Here is a 10,271-nt window from a genome sequence, read left to right on the forward strand (position 1 = left end):
GGGGGGGATAGAATAATGTCTACAATTTTAGACAAATTGTAGGATCCGTGATAGCAGAAATCATGCCTACTTTCATCAGCACCTTAAGATGTGGACATCTTTGGGGTCATTATTCTATTCCCAAGATAGAATAATGGGGGGGGGGATAGAATAATGTCTACAATTTTAGACAAATTGTAGGATCCGTGATAGCAGAAATCATGCCTACTTTCATCAGCACCTACAGCTGAACCTACAGCACCTACCATGGTGCCCAGAACCTAGTAGATGTTCAGTGAATACAAACTCAAATTCAGTTTGCTGAGGAAACAGGACAGGAAACAATGGATGCAAGAATGATATAGATATAGGTCACTCCTCTTAGCTCTTTGTGCATATTTTTTTCCAGCCTTCAGAATATTTCAGATTACTAGTTCAGTCAACTGGTTTGCTGGCTTTGTTGTGAGCCTATTGAGGGCAGAGAACATCATCTCTCTTGTTCACCATTCTACTTGCCTTACTTAGGACAGCATTCAGAGCCCTGAATATGCCCATATTGACTGACTGCTTGAATGAATGAATGAACAAATGAGATGCTTGATAATATGTGCACATGTTTTCCAAAGAGAATGTTGTGGTTTGTCCTAAATATTTCATAGTTCCCTGTTTTCTTGAGAAATTAGAGATGTAAATCTGCTTCTCAATAGTTAATTGATATTAACAGAAAATTCCTTCTCTTAAAAAATTATGAGTGACTCACAGACTGTCAAGAACCTTTTGAAGTATATGAAAAGCACTCCTAAATTATGCAGCTATGAATACTTTTTAATTAAAGGAGTTAATGAATATTCTACAGGAAAGAGCTAGCTTCCACAGTCTGGAGTTAATTGCCCACCCACACCTGATGGTTAATTTCTTTCTGAAATGTTGGTTTTTGTAGATAAAGCCCATCATTTACCACATTCCACATGGGTATAGATTAGTTGTCTCCTTTGCACATGCTCCAGACTTACTTCATTTTGCTTAAGGCAGGATATTAGCTGTGAATTCACTTTCCTTTTTTCTATGATGATGTGATTTTTATTGCACTGGTTGATTTACTTAGAAGCTTAAAACACAAGGTTATAGCCATAAAATTAGTACAATGGCAGAACTGAGAGGGTCGTGTGTAAAAGAAAACTTCACTTATTTGTGGAAAGATTTCAGAAGTGTCCATTGTCTTTAAATTTTCATTTGAGTGAATTGGTAACTTTATCACTAAGGATGTCTTTTTTATTTGGAAAAGGCATCATGAATTGCTTCTCTTTAAATAGCTTACTTAAATAATAACCTACAACTACATGGCACAATTCTTTTGTTTTACTTTATTTTCCTTAATTGTGAATGGCCTGAAAAAATGCCCTATTTTGATGAGGGGAACAAGAAAGATGAAACTGGATGAAAGACAAAGCAAGTCCACTGGGACGATAGAAGGGAAATTTTTGTACTGTTAGTGATAAAACCCAAACATTTTTATACTTAACAGCCTATCACCACTTAAATTATGAAATAACCATGAGAAAATATAGATAATGACAAGTGCAGTTTATAAGTGAAGTAAGTGTGATGGGTTAGGGAAGAAGAAAAAATTGTTTCTTAAAGAATTTTCTGTTTGTTTTACCACCATTTTCTGGTCATTTAGATCCAGTGATCAATCCCTCTAAATAATATCTAAATAGATTGTTTTTTTTTCACGGTAGTATTGAGTTCAGATTGACAGGTACATTTCTTGTGAATTGCTAGTGGCTTCCTGAAGCAGGGAGTTGATAAAAATTCTAAGGTCTTTGACGTTGGTGGAAAAAGCACTGTGATTAATCAGCCATTTCTGTCTGGCTGAGGAATGGGTATGACAGAACTCATGCCATAGTGTAATAGTTATAGATAATAATTTATGTGGATTCTTTCAGAAGAAGCAATGCTTTGACATTCTTTTGACATTTCTCAATAAAACAATTCTGGTATTTTTTTAGATTATAGTTACTTTTTTTCCAAGCTTCTCTTGTAGATAGTACCAATGACAGTTGTGTTTTTAGTAAGTAAATAATAATGAAAAAGTTCTCAGAAAAATTCATATTTTTAATTTTTAATTTTTGGGATTAAATACTAATGATAATTTTTTTCATAGAATTTTTTGAACTAAGAATTTAAATTGTAGCTTATTTTGAAATATAAACTGTTTTGTAAAAGACATATGTCATTTGTTAACAATGGTGCCATAAATGGATGGAAAATGTGCTATAGAGATTCTGATGTCAAATTTTGTCATCATTGTCATTTTAAGATTTCTTGCTAAAGATGGAAGTGGTTTAAGAAATGTATTAGCGGGGCACCTGGGTGGCTCAGTGGGTTAAAACTCTTCTGCCTTTGGCTCAGGACATGATCTCAGGGTTCTGGGATGGGATCGAGCCCCACATCAGGCTCTCTGCTCAGTGGGGAGCCTGCTTCCCCATCTCTCTCTGCCTGCCTCTCTGCCTACTCGTGATCTCTCTCTCTATCAAATAAATAAAATATTTTTAAAAAGGTATTTAGTTAAAGCCACTGGATTTTTAAAAATTACTGATTGCATTCCTTATATTTAATAAGCATCTCCACCTTTAAAGAGTGAAGTGCTGGTAAATAACAAGAAACTCTTGGAACAGGGGGCACGAGGTAAGTTGGTGGAGTAGAACTGATGTGTAGTATTTGCCCATTTCCATGGTGTAAATATTTCTACCATGACTGATTCCAAACTACCAACATGCTGTCCTTAATCTTGGAGTTGAGAAGATATGAACACAATTGACATACTGAAGAGATGTCAGGAGAGCTGGTATGAGCTGGCTCCAACCCAGTACTGCCTTTAAAGAAATCACATAAATTTTATTTCTAAGACTGATATATTTGAAAGTATCTGCATAGAAACCATTTAAGTATTGAATTCCATGGTACATTGCAAACATTAGTCTTACTAAAACTTTTTATGTCTAACTTTGTGAGAAAATGTCTAATCTACTGTATACATTTTTTATATGGAAATCATGAATTATCGAACATTTGTAAGAAAGCTTATCTGGTAATTTCATCATTAGAGGGAAATTTTTATACTCTGAAAATTCAAAAAAATGTTTGAATTGGATAAAAGTGTGCTTATGAATTTTAAAAAATACTCAAGGAAATACATATCATGGATCAAATAATGAACCAAATGTCTTAGAAGCTCTGTTAACATTGATCTAGTGATTCTTCCTCTGTAATTCTAAGCAAAATAAAATAACAGTATATATACAGCAATTATTATAGTACCAACTTATGTGTGTATATGTGTGTGTATGTGTGTATAAATATGTGTGTGTGTGTATTTATGGGACTGAGAGATAGAAGGAATAAAGGTCACTCAGCATGTCACCATTTACCTTTGCTTCAGATATGTATTTTTCTTTTTCCTGTGATCTTACAGGAGATCCTCTCTTATCTCTGATAGTGAGCAGGGCACATTATATCTGAGGATATAAATAAGAGTCTTTGCATTAGTAGAGGTAGGTTCCATATTTAATGAGGCAAATAGTGAATGGGAGGGATTACTACTGAGTGGTCAGTGGATGATCTCAGTTATGGTTACTCCCAATTTTGTTTAAAGTCCTAATTTGCTGTTTGGGGCCAATGGAAGCATAGCCTAAACCTACACTTACTCCTTAGCCCTCCTTTCTGTGGGAGAAATAGGAAAACAGAAGGCCCTGCTGGAGTGCCTAGCACACAGTAGGTCCTCAATATATGCTGGTTGAGTGAAGAGGAATTTGAAATCTCAAAATATCATTAGTGTTCAGTTACAGCTGTCCATATGGAATACTCACAATGCATCATTTCTCCTTTTTGGAATCATACACATCCTAGAAGTCTACTTTGCCCAAAGTCTTGAGTGATCACTCCCCAGACTTATCCTTCTTGTAAATCTCCATTCGTCTTCATTTATCATGTCATTTATATACCAATCTTATCCTTGGCACTCAAGGATGAGCTTCTAGAAGAAAGGGATAGTATTTGACTTGTATTACCCTCTACCATGTTGAAACCTTGTAGTTTGAACTACATTTGAACAACTATATTCAAAAAGTTTCCCTGAATGGAGTACCTGCTCGATACTTATTATTTCAAGTAATAAATGTAAGTATAGATCTAAAGGTGAAACTTGGAAACAAATCCTATACCTGAATACTATTTTTCAAATACATTAAAATCACTTTGTGGCAGTTCTCTTTTTGCTAGCAGTTACTGCGAAAAGTAAATGTTCAGTGTTTGTTCTATATTTTCCACCCACCTCTTTTTACCTTTAAGCAGCAGTATTAAAAAAATAGATAATTTCCCTTATACTTCCCTCCAATGCTAACTGAGAAACAATAATATTCCCATGGTTTTGTAGCCACTATAGATGAAAATCATGGGTATTTTAAATAGCAAAACTAGTCCAATTAAGAATTTATTTCTTCAGAGAATTTCATAATCACTAATGACCTGGAATTTATTTGATAGATTTTGCCTATCAACAGCAGAGTTATCTTACTTTACATGGTCTGTTCTGAGAGCCATACACTCCTTAGAGGGACTTTAGACATGGCCTGTCTGAAACCATGTCACGTGAGGAAACCATGGTGGTGAAGATATCAGCAAATGAGAGGTCAGGATCCATGATGTCCTGAGTAAATTTTTCTCCCTCAGGTACATTCAGAGGCCGATTTACTGTGAACAAAGAAAGCTTTGTTTTTTCGGGTCTCTCTTACAAATCCCTTCCATGCCAAGAGATAAGCCCCAACAATGAATCTTTTCCTTAAGATGTGACCCCCAAACTATATTAGCTTTGGACACCACAAAGCAGGGCTTTACCTCTGGGCATGCCCATGAAGGAAATGGTATGAGAGTGTGGAAGGAGTACTACTATTCAGGGTGCCTTGAGGCCTCGATTCCAGTCTGTCTTTGGAGAGGACTTGCCAGTGTTCTTTCAAACCGTTTAAAATGATGGCTGAGTTTCAGCTTGTCTCTCTGTGAAATGAGAGGTAATTAACCCATCCCATCTTCCTCTCTGAGTTACGTATTAAGTACCTGAAGTCACATTTGAGTAATTAAATGTTAAAGAGTTCAGAAGTAATCCGTAATTAAGTGAAAAACATAAAATCTGAAGAGTGTTTGGAATCAGTCTTGTTAAACATGTGGTGGCTGTTACACATCCACATTCAGCACAGCCTGCAGCAGACATCTCTGAGAATTCTCCCTAACTCGAGTCTCTGTTTCTCCTGCAGAGGAAGCGTCCCAGCCCGGTCCAAGTGAGAAGTGCTTTTTAATCCTGGATTGCAGTGGAGTGACTTTTTTCGACTATTCTGGAGTCTCCATGCTTGTGGAGGTATTTACATAGCTTGTGTTTGGACTGATTCTTTCCCTTTTCCGTAGTAACAGGGCTACTCTCGCAGCCCCAGGGTTTTGACTTCACTTGTTTCAGGGCTCATCTTACCCATTGTCCCCAAAGGCAGAACTTGACGCCTAGCACTGCCATAGCTTGTCTTCAGGAGATCCCATCAAGCTTCCAGTGTGTGTATGTGTGGGGGGCAGTGGTGGGGGTAATCACATGGGGTGATCAGAGAGAACAGAACATAGGCTTGAGATGTAGTGGGCATAGTGCCTGCTGGGCAGTCAGCTTACAAGCTTCTGAAAAGAAAAGTCCCCTCCATGAGAAAGTGGCCCTGGTCATGGCAGGATCTTTTCTCTCACCCTCATGGATGGGTGGAGTTTCACCAGATACCTTATCTGATCTCTCACACAGTCCCCAGTGCAGGAGCTTTTCTCCATTCTGTCAGATGCTAGTGTTTACTTCTCTACCCGGTGATCTTCATGGTGTCTCCATGGCCCTGGTGTGCAAAATATAAAACTGCTTATTTCCTTAAAATGAACATGGGTCATAGGACATTTCCACAGGAAGAACAACACCTAATTTTTCCAATTCAAGGAAAACTCAGACACTTCTGGAATTTTTTCCTCTGCTTTTTAAAAAAAAGATTTTATTTGATTATGCGTCAGGGAGAGAGCACCCACAAGCACGGGGAGTGGCAGGCAGAGGGAGAAGCAGGCTTCCAGCTGAGCAAGGAGCCCCATGCAGGACTCGATCCTAGGACCCTAGAACATGACCTCAGCTGAAGGCAGATGCTTAACCTACTAAGCCTCCTAGACAGCACCCCCCCCTTTTTTTTTAAACTAAATAGTATGTCAACAGGGGAAATTACCTCCTTTCTCCATTGTTCTCTCCCTCAGTGTCTTGAATTCGTTGGGGGGGGTGTCTTGAGGATGGAGCAACATCTGTTCCTCAACTGTCCTCAGTCCTCTACCAGCTTCTGCTGCGTGGAGCTCGACTAACCTGTCTCTGGGTATCTGCTCCCCACGGGCTCTCTACCCTGCCTCATAGTCATGGGTAATTTTGTATTCTGCCAAAAACTTAATCAAAATCATATGAACATTTCTGGAGCTCTTTCTCTGCTTATCTCCCTCATTTCCATTACTCTCTCCCACTGATTCCGCCCACCTAATCCTTCCTGAACTCCACTTCCGTCTGCTCAGCTCAGTGAAGCTCTTGTATTTTACTCAGGCATCCATCATTCTCTGGCCCAGAAGCTGCTTTGTGCACAAAGCTGAGCTCCTAGGGAGCTTCTCTCAACTGTCTTCTTTCCCTCAGGGCACTCAGTCCTGTGCTCCCTGTTCCCACTGTCTGAAAACAGTTGTTCGTATGTTTTTGTTTGGTTGTCTACTTTTATGGAGTTTGGGATAGTCTTGTTAGTTACTCATCAGGGCAAGATGTAGAAATTGGAAATAGAGCTTTAAAGAGTTAAGATCAGTAGTTTTTGGACAGTTTCACATTATGGGTGTTGGTTGTTTTCTGTGGTGTTGCGTATCTGTGCCTCTATCCATTTATAAATATAAAATCGAAATGTCCACAAACCTCCAGATTTAAGAAAGTGCAAAGTCAAAAAAAAAAACAAAAACAAAACACACACACCAAAAACAAAGACAAGAAACACAGTGCAAAGGTCAACTTCTATATAGTGAGAATATACTATCCCACTAGCTGTGAGGCATGAGGGATAGCACTAGGCCCCCTGGGTCGCTGTTTATGCCCCTTGTAAAAATGAGGGGAGGATTTTGTCTCAGTATGAGCAGATATTTAGAAAGAAAATCATGTAAAAATGGTTGCGTTTTAAATATTCTAGATTTAAATCTAGTGGCAGTTTTTGGTATGTCACCCCTTTTCCCCCCATATAATATGCTTTCATTTTCTTGTTTCTTTCACTATAAAAACTGCACAGTTTGGCATAGTTCAACCTGAATACGTCATGTTTTCTTGCATCCAAATCTGGACTGGAGACAGATGGTTCTTGGCTGGTGGGTCTTTCTGTTTCCTTTGCGTCACCAGGGTCTAGAAGAGTGCTCTCCAGTGGGTGTGCAGAAGGGCTCACCTGGGTTGCTTTTCAGCCACATGGTTGGGTGCTAGTTTTGGTCCAGGAAACTTTATTTAAACAACCACAGGTGATTCTGAGGCAAGTGGTCTAAGATCATATTCTGGGAAACACTAGATTAGGATTGTCCCTTTACTGGGAAAGACCAGGATGTACAGTTTTGGTTTAATTGTATTTTAAATTTATTTTGAATATGCTCAAATGTTTATCAGCACCCCTCTCTAGAGATTACAAATCAGTATTAGAGTTAGTAAACAGAAGGAAACGGTTACCTATGCCCACTAAGGTTAAGATCTAAAGTTGAAAATTCAGAGGAATCCAAACAACTCAGGTACTAGGCATGTTGAGAAAGAGTTTTTTTTTTTTTTTTTTTAAGATTTTATTTATTTATTTGACAGAGAAAGATCACAAGCAGGCAGAGAGGTAGGCAGAGAGAGAGAGAGAGAAGGAAACAGGCTCCCCGCTGAGCAAAGAGTCTGATGCAGGGCTCCATCCCAGGACCCTGAGATTATGACCTGAGTTGAAGGCAGTGGCTTAACCCACTGAGCCACCCAGGATCCTTTGGTTTTTGTTTTTTCCATTCATCTTCATGGTTTTAAAATACTGCACAATGGAATTATGAGATAAATCAGCCAATGCATTTTATTTTTAGATTAGCAAAAAATAACATTTGCTCTTGGCCTAGTGTTTCCTGTCTGTATATAGTACACCAGCGGCTTTGTGTCAGTTTGCCCTTTTTAATTTCTTTATTTCTGTTTGGTTTATTTCATTATGATTACAGTAAATTATGATGTGTATTAAGAACATTGGCTTTAAAGATAGATAAACCCTGGCTCCGAGTATTAGCCATATAATGAGTTTTATGATCTGGGCTAACGTATTTACTTTTCTGTAAGTGAAAGTAGACATACCTGCTTCATCAAATTGTGAAGCTTTACAGCTTTACAGTGATACATTGCAAAGAAAGCACACAGCAAAGTTTTTAGAAGTTAATAAGTGCTCAGTAATTTTAGCTTTTATTATTTGTTTTCATTTTGCAAAAGTCATTTCTTAAAATGCAAATAATACTATTGTTTTAGTTTCAGCCACTGAAAGAGGGTCTAGAGTAAAGAACCCCAGGGTTTCTTGAGCTATACCTGTCTTCCTGCTTCCTAAAGTTCCTCATATATTTCCTTAGTCACTGTAGTACTAGGAACATGCCCCTGTGAGTTCTAGGTTGGAGGAAATGGAATGACTTCACCTGTAGCAATGTGTTTGAGCTTTCTGAGCTTGAGGAAAAAGTCAAACACTGACCGGTCACCTTGAATTAGTCCTTTTAACTTTATAAAAATAGGTGTCATTTATTCTGTCCAAGTTTCAGTCCATGTATTGTTTGTTTGTTTGCTTATTTATTCATGCTCAGAGTGACACATCTCTTATTATTCTGCAATTCTTCTACCATATAACTATTTACTGCCGGAAAAATAAAAGGGAAAATTTTTTAATGTATCATGCAAACTCTTAGAATGTGTTGTAAATGCTTTCTCTATTTTGTATGTAAGATACATCTTTATTACACAACCAAATCCATCCTATTGTTGCTAAAACTTCTCATTTTATTTTCATCGAGTTTCATGGATTGACTTCTGTCTGGGTGAATTTAAAATCTGGGCATTCAATAAGTTGTTCCTTCATGGTGTTTTCTAGGACCTGAATGAGGCAAGCCTCCAAAATACACCAAGCACATTAGTTAGCATCTCTCATCTTGATGGACCTTTAAAAAATGGGAGGTTGGAAAATCAAACTCGGCTTTGATTCTGTTAGTTCTCAGCTTACCGTCCATGGATGGGATTTGAGAGTCCACGAATATGCACAAATTGTTGTAAAATACTAAACTGAGCAAGAGGTCAGCAGTTTTCATCACTTTTTTAAGTGGGTCCTTGACTTCCAGGAAAAGAAGGTTGAGAACAACTTTCTAGCATTCTTACAGGGAAGGGAATGTGGTGTTTTAGTTTTTATGACATGAATTTTCATTTATTAAGTAGCTGGATTTAGTTGCTGGAAAGGTGAATATCCTGCCGCCTTAATGGTGTTGGCGAAGGCTGTCTTTTAGAGGTTTGCCCCGGTGTGCCCAACTGTGTAGCAATGTCTCCCTCTGGTGGTGTGACACCAGACACATTGGCTTTTTTGTTTTTAACCAGGAATTCTTTCTTCTTAAACCCATCTTCCCTGCCTGTTCTCCTGTATTAATTATGGGATACTATCTTCATTCCCCCAGGTTTATAATGACTGTAAGAGCAGAAGTGTGGATGTCTCGTTAGCCCATTGCACAGGTAAGGGAGGATTCTTTACTAACATTGAACAGGATCCTTCTGCTGCTCCAGCTGGCCTTAAATTACTTGTGTTTTCTTGTAGCTTCCTTGGTAAAAGCAATGAAGTACTGTGGAAACCCAGACTCAGAGAAACCAATTTATTTTGATTCAGTATCTGCTGCACTAAGTAACATCTACTCAAATAAGGTGAGCCATGCAAGTTGGCATGCAGGAGTTATAAGAAAAATTAGAATGTAGAATCCAGGGCTTTGCTTTTTTTTTTTTTGTATTAGCCTGTTACCTCTCTGATATTTAAAATTTATGACAATTTTTCCCCTCTCAGAGTCCTCTGCTGCAGTAAAGGAATGTTTCCATTCCCAACTTGGATCAGTTATGAACATTATTTAATAATTTGGGTCTCCAACAATATCATGGCTTAGAGGATTTGGAGATCACCCATTAAGTGCAAAGTGCTTGCTTGTAAAAATAAATG

General features: G+C 38.1%; 1 protein-coding gene across 1 annotated transcript in view; it reads left to right on the forward strand.

The window, feature by feature from the left end:
• SLC26A7 (solute carrier family 26 member 7) overlaps positions 1-10,036 on the forward strand; it is a 111,553-nt gene extending 101,517 nt beyond the window's left edge. Inside the window, exons 15-17 of the mRNA XM_059395521.1 lie at positions 5,289-5,389; positions 9,745-9,799; positions 9,882-10,036. Coding sequence (XP_059251504.1) covers positions 5,289-5,389; positions 9,745-9,799; positions 9,882-10,036 — 311 coding nt within the window. The remainder of the gene's footprint in view (positions 1-5,288; positions 5,390-9,744; positions 9,800-9,881) is intronic.
• Positions 10,037-10,271: the final 235 nt, after the last annotated feature.

Source organism: Mustela nigripes, chromosome 3 (genome assembly GCF_022355385.1).
Source record: "Mustela nigripes isolate SB6536 chromosome 3, MUSNIG.SB6536, whole genome shotgun sequence".
Lineage (NCBI taxonomy): Eukaryota > Metazoa > Chordata > Mammalia > Carnivora > Mustelidae > Mustela > Mustela nigripes.